General features: G+C 37.9%; 1 protein-coding gene across 5 annotated transcripts in view; it reads left to right on the top strand.

The window, feature by feature from the left end:
* abr (ABR activator of RhoGEF and GTPase) overlaps positions 1 to 16,459 on the top strand; it is a 118,547-nt gene that overhangs the window by 63,293 nt on the left and 38,795 nt on the right. For all 5 annotated transcript variants that reach the window (XM_024265736.1, XM_024265737.2, XM_024265738.1 and 2 more), the window contains 10 exons: positions 535 to 642; positions 997 to 1,054; positions 5,399 to 5,451; positions 5,931 to 6,071; positions 6,232 to 6,353; positions 7,808 to 7,976; positions 10,661 to 10,780; positions 10,936 to 11,011; positions 11,122 to 11,226; positions 13,329 to 13,403. In XM_024265736.1, coding sequence (XP_024121504.1) covers positions 535 to 642; positions 997 to 1,054; positions 5,399 to 5,451; positions 5,931 to 6,071; positions 6,232 to 6,353; positions 7,808 to 7,976; positions 10,661 to 10,780; positions 10,936 to 11,011; positions 11,122 to 11,226; positions 13,329 to 13,403 — 1,027 coding nt within the window. The remainder of the gene's footprint in view (positions 1 to 534; positions 643 to 996; positions 1,055 to 5,398; positions 5,452 to 5,930; positions 6,072 to 6,231; positions 6,354 to 7,807; positions 7,977 to 10,660; positions 10,781 to 10,935; positions 11,012 to 11,121; positions 11,227 to 13,328; positions 13,404 to 16,459) is intronic.

The following is a 16,459-nucleotide window of genomic DNA, read 5'->3' as shown; positions in this document are numbered from 1 at the left end:
GCGATTGAGTTTGACACCCCTGATTTAGAGGGTATTTTAGCAACCCATCTCCAAAATAAATTGGAAGGCTTTATTAGTCTTTTATGGCCTCTCTCTTGAGTCCAACTTTTAGCTTCATTCCAAGAATTGAAATGAGAGGAACCAAATGAAAGGGATTGTGGGTAAAAACTTAAGCATCCAGTCTTCCTCCAGCTGAATCCAATCTGATGGCTTTGATAATAAGCAGTCTGCTCTTCAGCTGAGCTGCAGGCATTTCTCCACCAGGATGCATATTCATGCTCTGCTGGTCTGCAGCTTGCGTTACAGTGCACATGTGCTTCAGAAAGAGGCTGCAAATGAGAGGCAGGGAAGTGCTCTCTTTTGAGATCACCAACACGTGCATCATACATTAATGTTGGGCATCTGAAAAAGGATTTCTTTTTTTACCTCTCCATTCAGAAATTTGTGATGAGAATAAACTTTGGCACAACTGTCATCGTGCATCAGTTGGTCTCACACTCCCTTCTCTCTTTTGTCTGCTCCTGCATGTTTCAGGCCAGCCAGCTGGGAGTGTACAAGGCCTTTGTAGATAACTACAAAATAGCTCTGGAGACGGCAGAGAAATGCAGCCAAGCCAACATGCAGTTCCAGAAGATATCTGAGGTGAGCTTGACCTTCATGATAGAACGACAATAGAGAAATAAGAAGCTTTTAGCTTAACCGAGTGCTCAGATACTCGTTACAGCTGTATAAGCTACTGCTCATTTTTTCACGCTTTGATTGAGAGTCTAACTTTGAGATATTCTTTAATGATATTACATATGCTATTTCTGCAGTCAGAACAAAACATAGAATAATGGACTCCTATTTAACTTTATTAGCAACGACAGAAGAATGAACACAAGTTCACGAGCGCCCTTTACATTGTGGCAGATCTACTGCTACTTTTCTGCTTTTTCTCCCTTTAGATGTTTCTCATATGTGTAATAATGTTTTTTTTTTCCTTTTTTATTTTAGAATCTTAAAGTCAAAGGGCCTAAGGACTCAAAGGACTGCACCACAGTTTCAATGGAAGGTAGGTTCAAATGAATGTGTGACTGTGTTATAGTACCATACAAAGGCCTCTTAGTACATCCGAACTACATCAAGAAGTGATATGTATTTAAATGATACATTTTCTTATTTATTGTTGAAATATATATGGTTTTTGTTTCTTTCTTGGACATAGTTTCTGCAGATCGGAAAGAATTAATAAAAAATGTCTCTGAGTTTTGAGCGACACTTTTAGCACGGAGGAACCCCTTCTCCCCAAGTGACTCAGAGCTCTCTGTTTATGCCCTCTTCTGCTAGTTTACAGCCCCTCATACCCCCAACCTGCATCATTGATGTCACAAAAATGGAGAGTAATATTGGAGTAACAAATATGCTCTTTTTTAATTTGTTCTTTTTTTGGTCTTCTTTGGATTCACAATGATTTGAATAAAGACATTCTCAGAAATTCAGTTTGATGCCAGTTTTTCTTATATGTCCTCTATTACAAGAAACATGCATCCTAAAAATGTTTTTTTTTTATCAGAGTGAGTCTTTAATAATTACAACCAGAATTTATTTTTTAAGTGTCTTTCTGACCAATTTTATAGAAATAGTAATTTAATTTCCCAGCAGAAGTGGGCACAGTCTTATACAAACTAAAGTACCAACCCTGGCTTTAAGAATTGTAGCACTGCTGTGTTTGAGAGGCCAGAAAAGCACAGCAAATTCAAACTGTAAGCCAAAGAAATGTAGTTTTGTGGAGAGATAAAGATCCCAAACAATGCAGAGGATGCTGTCAGAACACCTCCACAGAGCCACAGTCTGAGCACCTGCATCGATGCAGCAATTCATACAAAGTAGTAATGTAAAAATGCAATATATATTACATTTAAGTGTCAAAAAGTTCATATGTTATATTCAAATGACAGAAATGTTTTTTTTTCAGTGACTGCAATCATTTGAATAAAAACATAAATCTAAAACTCTGAGTTACCAATCATGACCGATATTCCAGGTTATGGCTGGAGGGACGTTTCCTCTGACTGTCTTTTCAAAAGCCTTGCTTCGCTCTACCTGTGTTTGCTGTGGTGGGCTTGGGGAGGCACACTAGTGCACGAGTGAGCTGCTCTGCCTCTCCCTCCCTTTGGCTGCATTTCTGCTAGAGACGAGAGGCAGAGAGCAGATTGAGGAGACGAGAGGAGAGATATGGAGGTGCTGCTGGTCCTCAGGCTGTGTTGTAACTGCACATACGGTAACAACTGCTTTATGTCTGATGTTTGAGAGGGACAGCTTGTGTTTTTATTAAAATAGGTGAATCTTTTGTTGTTGATATCTAATTTGATTTTAGACTGTTGGAATGAAAGGCAGGGACAGATATTACCAAGCTTTGATAATGGAAGTGTACTGAGAAAATATGCAGATGATGTTTTCTTATTTATTCCTCAGCACATAGTTGATGTTCTTTTTCCTTATCTTTGTATATTTCTAATGTGTAACACGATCAGCTGGTTCATGAAGTTTGGTATGAAAGCTTTGGAAATTGGAGTTTTCTGAGGCTAATAAACATGTGATCACCTTTTTTCTGGACTAAATTTCCAGTAAATAAACGTTAGCAAATGATCGGATGTTCCTGTGCGAGAGCGGGTGGCTCGCGGAGCTTGTACATGCCTGTACTTTGCTCACGCCTTGCAGACGTGTGCTGTTTGTGGAGATTCTTCCAGAGGGTAGAACTTGTGCTGCAAAGAAAAGCAGAGAAATGCGTACAAATATATTAGCAGCTTTGTGGTTCTGTGTTTTCTGGCTGATCGTCAGCAAGTCTCAGTTTAGTGTAACTGTGAAAGACTTGTCAATTTATTTGCTGTAAATGTGAAGGAAATGCATTAATTTATAAATTTTTCTGGCTGTGCTTTATATTCTGAGTGGCTCTGCAGTTTTCACACTTATACAATAGTTTTGAATAAATGCAAATCCTGTAAAACTGTTATATATTCATGAAAACTTCTGGTCTAATCAACACACCATTTTTTCTTGTTTGCGAACTTGTCAATGCTTTTTCATTTGTTGGTTTGATCTGGTTTGTTTTCCTTTAAATACTCATCTGTACAACCGGCTTATATCCTCAATTGCTTATTTCTTAAAATTGTAATACTCTGGATTTAACCATAATATTGGGATTTTCTTTGAAAAGAAAATTGCACCAAAAATACGCAAAAATAAAAAACGCAAGTTAAAATGTAAAAATTACTTGGCAAATATATATATTTTTTATATGCATTTCTTGCTTTGATGTGCCTAAGTTATATTTTTCTATCTGGATTTCACGTGACCTAGACCTTTGTTATTTTGGATATAAGTGTCTGTGGTGTTAATTATTTCTCTTTTTTTTTAATTACCAAAGTTACAGTCTACATGCCTTCTGACTTTTGAGGTGCATTCACACCAAACACGATCCAATGTTAAGTCGATGGTACAGACGTGAATTGAGATGATTTGAAGTCCTGCAGTATGGCGGCCTGGCAGCAGCTCAATTTGAGTGGTGAGGTGCAAATTGGGCGACACGGCCAATACATAAATATCTGAAGTTTGACAGGTCACAGTATTGGATCTGCCAATCAGCAACTCGGCTTTGGGCATGTGAAATATTCCGTGACTCGATCAACAGGTAGAATATTAATCCAATGAGATCGTTTTTATCCTGAACTTCAATTTATTTCCTTAACCTGCTGGTTTTGCAGAGCTCATCCGGCTCATAGGCGGGATACACCGCTGGTTTTCGCTCCCACGGCGGAGCTCACTTGCTCAATATGCCGCCACAACGCCAGGAAAATGTTTTAATAATCACATAAACCCAAACATGGAGACATGATTAGCAGTGTTTTTGTAGAACTCTTCACAATGAATAAACCTGATCTATCATCTGTGTTTTCATACATTCTAAGTGAGAAATCTACATACACCGCTCCTAAAAACATTAGCTAGTAGCTCCTCCCACATGTGGCCAATGTGTCAAGCTCAGGCAGGTGGCGAGCAGTGAATTCACCATGTGGCAAAAGAGGAAAATTTGTTGTTCGAATCCCATTTGTTGTGAATGTACCTTAATACTTTTAAACCCAAAGCAGTTTCTCTGGACTTTTTATTTGATCCGTCCTCTGTTAGGAAAGATGAGCCATCAATAACACATTTACTCAGTGACATAATGAATTGTAAGCAACATCCAAGACATTCACCGCTAACTTAAGCTAGTTCTTCAGCTGTGGAGCCTCAATATGTAGATTTTTTTAACATATAATATAGTCCCAAAGCACATTTTTTCAGCCCAACACATACAGAGGATCCTAAAGTCTTGCTGAAGTCCCTGCTCTTGACATGAATATAAATGTGTAAGCACATGTTCTCCTCATCCGAGTGTGCCAGAGCAGGATCTGTCTCAAATCCCTCCTCAGAGTTAAAGTTTTGCTTCAGTGATCCACTGTAAGAGGCCACACTAATGACCAGTGTGGAAACGTTTCAAAAGATTCAATAATGCCATCAGGAAAATGATCCGGCTGGTACGATCCTTTGTTTTCACCGGAGCCACGACTCGTCTTCCCTTCGATTTGAACGCAAATTACATTTTGTAAATAGAGATGAGCTCCGTCTCTGAGTAAAACATTGTAATCTGGTTTCTCTGTACATTCACACGGCTGGATTGAATTTGCTAAGTGGGATTAAACCTATAGACTCGCTATTGAATATGCAGAAATTCCTGAACAAAAATAATGCACTGCAAGCATGCCTTTTCTTCTTCTCTCCTGCAGGCACTCCCTCTGATTATAGCAAAAGAATGTCTCAAACTGAGCTCAACCAAATGATAGTAAACATCATCAAGCTAAAGAATTTTTTTTAAAAAGCAACAGAAATACCTGGTAAAGGACATAACATAACTACAAGTTGAGCTGCCCCAACATCAGGCATATTTTCAGAGAATAGCTGAAAATATACTTTATTGTTGTATATCGTGATATCGTATCGTGATATAAAATGTTTTATATAGTGATATACATTTTTTCCATATTGCTCAGCAGTAGCGCACCTCATACGACAGCATCAGCCAAACATCACAAGACACCACACACACGAAAATGGTATGTTCCATTTTATATGACGCCCGGACTCCCTTAGGATGGCATATGAGCCTGAAACCTGTGCAGCCGCTTAAGTCCACGACCCTCCACGGTCCCAGACAACCCAAAAAACGTACAGGTCAAACTGTGCAAATGACTAAGGCTTAAAGCATCACTGCAGAGTGAGAGGCTATATATTAGTTTGGTCTGAGGAAACTTGACCTGCCATGTGTGTGTGTTTGTGTGGATCAGATACACTGACTCATTCATCTCTTCCCCCACAGCTCTTCTCTACAAGCCGATCGATCGTGTTACCAGAAGCACACTTGTCCTTCATGTAAGTACCAAAACTGACACCTTTTGGTTTTCAAATTCAATAGAACTCTGGATTTTTGTAAAACATGCAATTTTTCAGGCATAACACACCTGTTTATTCATGGGAATAAACAAAGTTTTAGGTTTTTTTTATGAAGATCTAATCATTTAGTGCTAGAATTAAGACTACAAGGAAAACTCAAATCATCTACGTAGTGTTTATGTAATGTCTTTTGGTATCCTCATCAAAAATCTCCCCTTTCATTAGAGAAAGAAGCTCTTCTTCTATTAACCTCAGCCATATTTGCTCTTGTTTGAAAGTGACAGAGAATATTTAGTAGGAAACGCTGCTGAAGTCTGAAGTCTCTGCTGTCATCATTGTGTAGATTTGATAAAAGTAGATCAGAAAGCAAAACAGGTGGCTGTCTTTCTTTTGGAAAATTGTTTAAAAAAGTGGTCAATTGAATGAATTGAATCAGTTTTTGTTTTTTTCTGGTGCAGGACTTGCTGAAACACACCCCCAAGGACCACCCAGACTTTCCTTTGCTGCAGGACGCTTTACGGATTTCACAAAACTTCCTTTCCTCCATCAACGAGGAGATCGACCCTCGCAGAACCGCCGTCACTACGCCCAAGGGGGAGGTGGGTGCATGAATGAATGGGGCAACAGCTTTAGAGTCCACAAACAGGAGCTTGGATGGATGCTGTGATGATGTACTTGTGAAAACACGGTGACCTGAAACATCATCTGTCACTTAAACATGGATGGATCAGAAATAACTGAGCTCAGATTCTGTTTTAGGCCCGGCAGCTGGTGAAGGATGGATTTCTGGTGGAGGTGTCTGAAAGCTCCAGGAAACTACGACACGTTTTCCTCTTCACCGATCTGCTACTGTGTGCTAAGATGAAGAAGACGTCTGTGGGGTGAGCTTCTACACCAATCCTAAGCTTTCCCTTTATCGTGTGTTGTGGTCCACCATTGGAGTAGCAGAGTTTTACTGTAAATTATTATTTTTTAAAAGGTTTCACAGCCGTAGTCATCATCCCAGTATTACACGCTGATCTCTAACCTGGTTTCATAAAGCTGATTAAATCGTCTCATGTTTGCTGTTCTATCATTTTAGAGCTTTTTTTATACGAGTCATTCTCGCACTACCCCATTTTCCACACTAGAGGGAGCTCTGGATTATAAGGCGCACCATCTATGGATGGTGTATTTTCAAATTTATGTAATCTGTAAGCCAAACCAAAATATAAAGCACCTTAAACGAGACAAAAGAGTCAGAGATAAGTCATTATTTATTCAAACTTTATTAACTGCGCTTACAGTAACTCTAGAACTTTTTTGGAACACGTTAGCTGCGTAGAAGCGTTGGACGTGTTAGCACATTCACAATATTATTAACTCCCAGCCTTGTTTGCAACTTGTAAAAAACACACTGATACCACAAAAATAAACTGTCTACGGTAACCCCGACCTTGTTAGTAGCGCATTAAAAACACAGTCCGACACCGCTACATGTTAGCCGCGTTAGCATATTCACCATCTAGAGTCCTGTGTACCTTTCAAAACTGCACCAGCATAAGTAAGCACAACAAGAATTCATCCATATATAAGGTGATTTGGATTATAAAGCGCACTGTTGTTTAAAAAATAAAAAATATGTTTTTAAGTGTGTCTCATAGTTTGGAAAAACATGGAAAGTCATAAAAAATAATTTGGAATTCCTTACATTTTTTTCTCATGTCCCAGAAATGTTCATGCTAATGGAAAAAGTAATTGTGCAGGTTGAAATATGTTTTTTAAAAACATTTTTATTTGGTTCTCAAAAGTTGTACTCATTTCTTACACTGTTTTGCTAAATAATTAGAAGTTTTACGTTTTTAATTTGTTTAAAAAATGTACAAATCTAAGTATTAGGGCCAGTTTACAAGTAAAAAAAAAAAGTTAAATTACAACTTTAAATCTCTTAAATTTATGAGAAAAAGTTTGTAACTGTTGAATTATGAGAATATAGTCATATATTTATTACTTTAAAAGTCATAGGCTAAATTTATTACTTTTTTCTCGTAAATTGCAACTTTATTCTCAAGATTTAAATGAGTAAATTTACGAGAAAGCACTTTTTGGATTTTTTGTACTCCGTCGTACAAATCTAAGTCTAAATATGCATTTTTTATTTGTTTTAGTTAAAGAAAAAACGTAATATTTCTCTTGAAAATAGGACATGCTTCTTACAAATAAATTTTTGGTTTTAACGTCCATGTCAGTTTTCTTTGTGAGCTTCTGTAGTTTTAAATAAATTGATAGCTGTTGAGTGGTTAGTCTTTGGACAGTTTTCCTCACCTTCACTCCTGACTCTGTCTTTTGTCTGCAGTCGTCATCAGCAGTATGAGTGCAAGTGGTACATCCCCCTGGCAGATTTAACTTTCCAGACTCCGGATGACTCAGACCCCTGTCCCAGCATTCAAGTCCTTCCTGAGCACGAGATCGAGGAGATGAAGATGAAAATCTCAGTCTTAAAGAATGATATTCAAAAAGAAAAGGTAAATCTTTCTTTTGTTTTCCAGACTGCCTGAAGGCTTTCCGGGTTGTCAAACTTGACTTAAGCCATTTAATCTTTTTTGTTTAATTTCCAAAGCTGCCCAGTTGGAGTTCACTCAGGGGTTTTCATCATAAGTTATGTGCTTGTTTGATTCTGATTTAACTGCCAGGCTTCATATGCTTGAGTGGGACTTTCCAGCAGTTATTCATCAGCTCGCTTTCTATTATAGGAAAACATAAACACAAGAAGAAAAATGTTAGATGCAATCTGAGTCATTTCTACCTGAAATCACTGCAATTCACTTTAAATCCAGTCATTTACACCCACGTCAGTATTTATTGCCAAAGTTTTTTTTAGTATTTCCTTACTTTCTTTCTATAACATTGGAGGTTTAAATGGTTTGATCATCTGAAAAGAAGATAAATTTGGTAAGAAAGGAGGAAAAAGATGTGGATGTACTCGGTGAAAGAGAAAAAGAGGGAGACAAATGATCGAGCTCTGAAGGGAAAAGTCAAAAGAATCAAACATGTGTGAGCTTTCCAAAGCAGACTTAAATCAAAACACAGATCGCAGCTTGACAATCATCTGTTGTCTTTCTCACATGCAGTTTAAGCTCTGAATCGCAAACACCCAAAAATGTGTTTGTCAGTTGCTCCTGTGAATCTCTAGCAAACCTTCCAGGAGCAGAGAGTTCCTGTGACTTCTCTCCCGCCGTGTCAAACTTTCCCTCTCCGGGTACGGCGAGGACCGCACCTCGTATTTACAATCACAAGAGGCCATTAGTGACAGAGATGCAGCTGATTGCAGGCTCTGACTCACGGCTTCCTGGGGAAGTGTTTGACTTTTTTTTTTTCCTCTAGAGCCAACAAGAACCTCAGAGCTTTAAATTAAAAGTTTGTGACTCTAAACCGTGTCTTAAGTGCTTTTCCAGACACAACTTTGAAGCCTGAAGGAGCTGGATGACTGACAGCTTCAAAGTCTAACCTGAACTTGTAAATATATCTGAAGTCACATTTTAAAATTACAGCATAACTTTTGCTATTTTACTCTAATAATCATATTAAAAGCTCAGTAGTCATGAGTTTGAATTTCTTTTGTTTTTTTTTTAAATGTTTCTGTGTTAAAATGTTTCACTTGAAGCTTTTGCGTGGAGCTTCAAGTAGTCTGATTTTTTTTTTCCTATTGAGCAACAATAATTGATTTTTGATTACATTTTGTTAATGTATTTAAGTTTTTTTAATGACATGATCTTTTAATAGTAAAATAAACTTGTTTTTAACAATTCCTGACATAACACTAAATTCTAAAGTCCTTATGTGTTTTATCAATCCTCTATCATGCACATGTCAGATGACTGAGTGAAATGATGATCATTATTACGTTAGATGTTCTTGTACTGTTTCAATGTGAGTTTATCCCCCCACCCTCCACCCCACGCCACCCCCGGGCCGTCCTGCAGCCACAAAAAGGTTGGGGACCACTGGTCTAGGGCGGGGGTCTGCAACCTGAGACTCCAGATCCACAAATGTGTCTTTACCCCTCCACAGTGGCTCTCTGGCTAAAGAAAAATAAAATATTGGTAATTTTTAAAAGCAAGGGTTGCTAACTTACCACTGATTTAATTTATTTTAGTGAAGTTTATAGGTTTATGGCTGAGGTGAATCTAGGTGATAAACTGTAATGGTTAATGAAAATCACATGAGCTTCTGTCAAAGATAAAAAAGTGGCTTTACACTTTGAGAAAATTACAGTTTATCTTAATATTCATGAATTTATTCATGCCCCAAAATAAATATAATTCATATTCATTATAAAAAACGACAATATAATAATGCAAAATAGTCTCAAATTTTCCTAGAAGGGTAAAAATAAAAAGGTTTTGCGGCTCATGCTGGTTTTAACATACCAAACTCTTTTACTGGTATAGGTAGCAGACCCCTGATCTAGAGGATCTGGTGGAGCATAACGTAAAAGTAAGCTAAAAAACTTTTAAAGAATCCTGGACGAGCCCCCAATTTATGTTACACCCCTATTGTTGAGTCTCGGGGATCGGAGGAGCATAAAAAATGTTTTTGTTCTAGCTCTAAATGAACAAAAACGCCAAAAAAATGTCTCTATAAAAAAGACAACACATTTATTTTACAGAAAACAATAAAGGACAAACAACATTAACTAAAAAGGTGAAGCAAAAGGCTTCAGGGTGAAAAAACTCCACATTTTCATCACGGCTAAAACTTACTTCAATAATAGGTATTTTCTAAACTTTTGGATGAGATCCATTTCATCCTTACATTCAGATCTTTTTTATGTTAAAATTGAATTGGTTTTTGAATCTCAAAGTTTAATCAACTCCAATTTAAATGTACATTTTTTATGTTCAAATAAAGATGTTACTGCACATTATCTTTAAATATCAGCTAGTTTTCACTGGAATAAAAATGTTACCAGTATGAAATCCTGATGTGAAACTTCATCATCTTCCCTCACAGTCGTGACTTAGTTTCAAACTGACGCTACTTCTAAAAATAAACATATGGTTTGTCTGAGTCAAGCCATGACTCAGAAAAGGACATCCGTTTTTTTCCTTCAAAGTCTGAAAACTTTTCTTTTAAAGGCGATATTTGGCGTTTCCCTCGCTGTCCTGAAATTCTCACGTTGTCTTGTGTTTTCTTGTTGTCTGAACAGAAAGCTCCAAAGGGTCAGAACCGCGCCGAGCGTTTAAGGAAGAAGATGAACGAGCAGGAGTCTTGGTTGCTGCTGCACTCCCCCACCATCCCCTTCCGCGTCCACAATAAACATGGAAAGGTAGTCATATTGACTGTAATAATCAACGTTTGCCACTAGAGGGAGACAAAAACCTACAAAACAGATCAGATTTAGATTGATCAAGTTTGTTTTACATATTCATTTATTTATTCAAATGTTAAGAAATTATGTTTGTATTTTTTTTTTTTGCACAGAGCTTTCTTTTCCTCCTTTCCTCCGACTATGAGAGGTCAGAGTGGAGAGAAAGCATCCAGAAACTCCAGAAGAAAGGTACCACTGGCAACATTTTATTAGCTGCTTCTGTTTAGAAGAAGTTCTTAATCCAAAACATGCACTTAAACCAGATTAAACTAGAATCTGCTCCCCTGCTTTTCTCCTAGATCTCCAAGTTTGCATACTAACCACTTATGAACTCCAAGTTCTGACCAACTCCTGTGTCAAACTCCGAACAGTCCACAACATTCCCGTCACCGGTAACAAAGACGGTAAGAGAACAAAAGACAAAGGATTTCTTTGATTCCTGTTTCCCACTACTCTCCATAAAGTTTATATTCACTCAAAAGTTTTTGTTTCATTCTCACCCCACACTCTAAAAAATACCCATTCTTGATGACAGCTGGGGGTCCATGCATCGGGTCGATTTAGGTTGGAATATGTTTCTCATCTAGTTGCGGTCAAAGCGGTTCAGTGTGTCAGCGGTGAGCTGTTGGCTTCTCCATGTTTGTTTTTGCTCCAGATCTTCACGTTGTAGGCGCTCTCTGAGGCCGCGGGTGACATTAAAGCCATCTGGCTGACCTACTCTGATCTCCTCAAATGCCGTGAGAGTCTCACGAGCACAGAGCCCGGAGAAAGACTTCAGGATGCGGATTTTAGGATTTTTATAAAGAGAAGATTGTTTCTTCATTGTAAATTGACAGCAATCGTTTTAGGTTTTTTTTCCTTTGTTTTTTTTTGGTTAATCTTTGAGGAAAAAGCACAAAGACGTTGCTGTGTTTTTTTCTCAGTTTGAGGTTCCCACAAGTCATCTACCATCTAAAGGGAAACACTGATCGGACCTGTTTATGTTCATTTGTATGGTTCTTATTATGTTGCAAAAGCCGCTTTTGGTATTTACCCATGCTCACACATCCAATAGAGCTTCTTCTTGTCATATTTACATTTGCAGATTCAAAACCGATGAGTTTAATAGCAGTTTTGGTGTTATTAATGCCACATTTCTTATTGTTGCTTATCTGCGTGTTTTGGCTTCTTCAGGACATGTTGTGTCTGACTGATGGTTTTAAGAATTAAGGAGGAAAATCCCGGATGTTTCAAAAGAAAACAAAAAGACACTGTTTCCACTTTTACCTATCTGATCCGCATTGTGCTAGTAACGTCTGGTTTTAAGTAAAACAATCGAGAACCAGCCAAAATATAAACCCAAGGTTACAAAATGGTAGTTCTGTGCCCACATTCATCCACGCTTATATTTGGTGTCTCTAGAGACTGAAAGTAGACTAGAATGTAGCTATTTTGAGGATTTACATTATTTATTGATTGATTGATTTCAACCTATTTCAGCAAAAACAGAGGAAGAGACAACAAAAATAATAATTTACACTTTTATTGAGTGTTTTAAAATGAATAAGTCACCACATGTTGGTAAGCAGTTTGAATCAAGTCCTAAAAGTGAGTTAAATAAAAACACGAGCTCAGTCTAACATGTGATCCCTCCACCAGTATAGTTCTTCACTTGCATATAAAACACACAGCTAACTGTGCTCCTCTCAACTGGACCTCCTGCTGACTTCCAGCATAGATTTTTTTTTTCCCAATCAGGAAACGGCTTCCAAATGTGTCCTCCTTACCCAGCATTCAGCTCAGCTTCCATAAAAGTATTTGTGCTGAATTTCTGAATTCTTGCTGATCGTTCATATTCATTGAAGGTCCAGTGCTTTTTTAAAAAACATTCAAATTCAGCTTTGGCTGCAATTTCTTCTCACATTAAATTATGCCTCCTAAATATTTCTCCAGACATTTAAAGGGTAGAGTAATAAGGAAAACGGTTAAAACTTCTGAATATTTTGCATTTGGGGCTTGGGTGGATGTGGATGTACTGAATGTGTCACCAGCGCTGTGAACAAAAAGAAATGTTTTAAATTGTTCCAAAAAACTTCTTGTTTTTCTTCAAACTCTGGAGGAAATGAAGAGGAAACACGACAGCTGCTGACAAGCGTCAGTGATGCCTGCAGAACTCTGACAGAATGAGATGAAACTGACAAACAGGAAAGCACTTAGTTATCGTTAAGATGCTAAAGCTGAAAGCCGAATGTTCCTGTGCCGCAGTGTGCTCTGGAGAAATCAAAAGTTTCTTTTTCTTTTTTTTTCTTTTGTGACTTTAAGTATACAACCAAATGCGATTCCTGTTTTGTCTTTGATTGTCACTGTGGATCATTTCCCACATTCTTTATTTCTGTTTTTTCCCCCCATGAGTCATGATTTTATGCACAGAACCATTACAAACTGTGCAGGAAAACAGGGAAAATTCTGCAGTGCTCCACAACATTTCTGCTTCATCTTTGATTGAATGCTCTGTGTGTTTTTCCAGATGAGGAGAGCTCTGGCCTGTACGGTTTTCTGCATGTGATCGTCCACTCAGCCAAAGGATTCAAGGAGTCAGCCAGTGAGTCTTCCAGAAGCTTCTATCCTTTGAAAGCCTGTTTGTGTGCACAGTCCGGTGGCTGTCCACGTATGAATCTGTCAGCGGAACACACGATCAGTCGCTACACATGGATTTTCAATCACGGCTCAGCGCCTACAGATACAGGGAGGGAAAGGTGGAGGAAAAAAGAGCCTGATAGCTAAAAATAAGATTTTTTTTATTTAAAAGTAACAGGCGACACTTCAGAGCCAAATAAGGAAAAGCCCAAGCTTTAACTTTAGTTAGTGTGGGTATTTTTCATTGACATAAATAGAGATGGACAAACCAAGGCAGTGATGTCACTAACCTTGGGTTTTAACGACATTGAGTTAATTCAGTCACAATTTTTCTGCGGTACGGATATCGCCTGATTTTACCATTTTGGGGACCAGACAAGGTTAGTAATTATTGATTGGCCAATCTGCGTTCAACCACATCGTTTTATTGAGGCATCTGATTGGTCAGTTGATAACTTGAATAACCTGCACTACAAAAAAAATATTAGAAAATATTTGGATTATCAAGAAAATATTAAAAAGGTAAAAGGTATCAGATGGTTATTCTGACAAATACAATGACTGTGTAATAGCTGTTTATTTCTCTAAAGAAGTCTATTGGATTTTGGCTTCTTGGAGGCAGCAGGTACTTCCTGTTTGGAACTCCAGGGAGGATGGGTCACTCAGTCCAGTTCTATACAGTCAAAGAACTGTCCTGTTGATGCCTGTTTGATCCTCCCTGGAGCTGGCAGAAGCTGACAGTTAAACGTGAGGACAGAGCGTGTTTTTGTTGGGAAGTTAAAGCACCGCATGTTCGCTGGAGCGTTCGTGGTCAGGGTGTGGCGTTGGTGCCACTGAGGTAGTCGAGATCTTAGTGGCATTTGCATCACCTCATCCGCACAAACCTTTGCTCCTATCTTTAGCAAAGTGTTTATTTTTCCTCTATCAGAGGGGTGTAAATGCCCTAAAGAGTTTGTTTATTTCCTAAATCCCTGTGGAGTTCAGCTTCATGAAACGGCTCCGGCAATAAGTGTTCAGGTTTGTGAGAAGTTTTTAAAGCATCAAATGTAGCTTTGTAGCTGTATTTAATTAGATTTTTTTTTTAAGTAAGCAATATATTTTAATTGTGATATTGCTGCATAACTGAGCTTGCATTGCTCTCTTTTTTTGTTATCTTTACCCAAAGCTATTTTCCTCTCAAAGCCATGTGTTTTGGATACACAGTTCTACCAAAACATTAATGCGGAACAAAGAATTTCTAATTTTTTCATAAAAACACAGCATTTCTAATTAAAAACGTTAAATTAAATTAGTTAAAAAAATAGATTTTGTTGTTATTTATTCCCCACTATGGAAAAGGAGCTTAAAAATGCAGCCGAGGGCAACTTAGTCAAACTGGGTCACAGAGGGAAAAACTGGGAGTTGAGCATGTCCCAAAAACTGTTAGTCAAAAAAAAGTAGTCTATGCAAATCATGACCTAATAAAGAGCTGAAAAGCATATGTCACTTTATTCTTAGTTTATTTTTGTGTGCGTGAAGTGTCAGCGTGGGGGCTTTATGCCTGCTGTAACACAAACAGAACAGCCGAAGCTACACCACAAACAGATCACGATACCGAGGGGTAGCCGTCGCAGAGAAAAAGAGGCTCCAACTTCTGCAACATCATCAGAGGAAAGGTAAACATCTGCTTCAAAGCAAGAAAGTTCAAAACATTTATGAAAGACATCTTTCAAATGGAGTTAATTGTGGAAACACTGATTAGTCCAGCGTTTGCCTCTGAGTTGAAGGCGTGCACCGCTTGACCTGTTGTTCAGCACAGCCCTGAGCACAGATTAGCTTCATGCACAGAAACACACACACACATTCTCCTCACCTATTTGAGATGGAAAAGGATGGAATCCATTAACCTCAGCGTTTAGGGTCAGATCCCCCATGCTGCCCGGTGTGTCCCACGCATGCTGACCTGCCAGGAAAAAAGAAAACTGGAGGAATTCTGCCCTACTTTTTGTAGCGTTCCTAAATCCAGTGCAAAAAAAGAGGTTTTCTTAAAGTCCCCCTTTGATTTTTTTTTTTTTTTAAAACGTTCCCAGTAGTGTTTTAATTATGATTATGAAGTTTTTAACCAAAATCCCACAACCTTTAGTGCATGTGCAGCAGAGATGTTGTGATGGAAAGGAAGCTCATGATGCAAACAGAGCTTTGATTGACAGAGATTTAAAAGGAGAAATACTTGGAAAGGCAAAAACAACATGATTTCTTTTTACATTTTTGAGTATTTCTATTTACAAATTGTTGTGAAAGAGCAGAGAAAAAAATTGTATTTGTAATGTAGAAATGGCAGGCAACAAGCTCCCCACTCCGCTCCATTTTGATACATCCACTCACAGACAAATAGATGCATGTACGTCTTTGTTGTCCTCGCTCGAGCTGGAATCTGGATCAAAACTGTACAGCTAGATAGCTCCAATATTGATGGTTGTTTTTGTTCCATCGTTAAGGTTAGGTTGGGGTTGTGAGGGGCTGTAAGCTAGCGGGAAAGAATGGAATCAAAAAGCTCTCAGCAACAGGGACAGAAAAGAGGGGGCGGGGTTGAACTTTTTTTGTTTTTAATTTTGGCGAAAAACTTCATAATTAAATAATTAAGACTACTGGGAACGCTTTTAAAATATCTAAAACGATGATCAGAGTGGATCTGTAACAATAAAGGCTTCACCTCCCTAAAGTAGACACACGTTTTACCCCCAAAACAGCCCCCCTCGATATTAGTCAAAAAAAGAAGAAACATAATTTAAATAAGCAGAATAAAAAGTCATATTTAACTAAAATTCTTATTTTAAGAAAAGAAAATTGTCGCTAAGAAATGTTTTTTCAAACTAAGATTACTTTGCCCTTAAAAAATGTTCTTGATTATTTTTCTTGCAAGCCAAAAAATAAGAATAAAACATTTTTTTTTAAACTTTCTTTAAAGTTCGTTTTTGCAGTGTTGATAAACCGGTCAAAACAGGCATAAACTGATGGGCTTCTGAATGTTGTGGAAACATA

This window comes from Oryzias melastigma, linkage group LG14, assembly GCF_002922805.2.
Source record: "Oryzias melastigma strain HK-1 linkage group LG14, ASM292280v2, whole genome shotgun sequence".
Lineage (NCBI taxonomy): Eukaryota > Metazoa > Chordata > Actinopteri > Beloniformes > Adrianichthyidae > Oryzias > Oryzias melastigma.
This window is presented reverse-complemented; position numbering and strand designations above follow the sequence as displayed.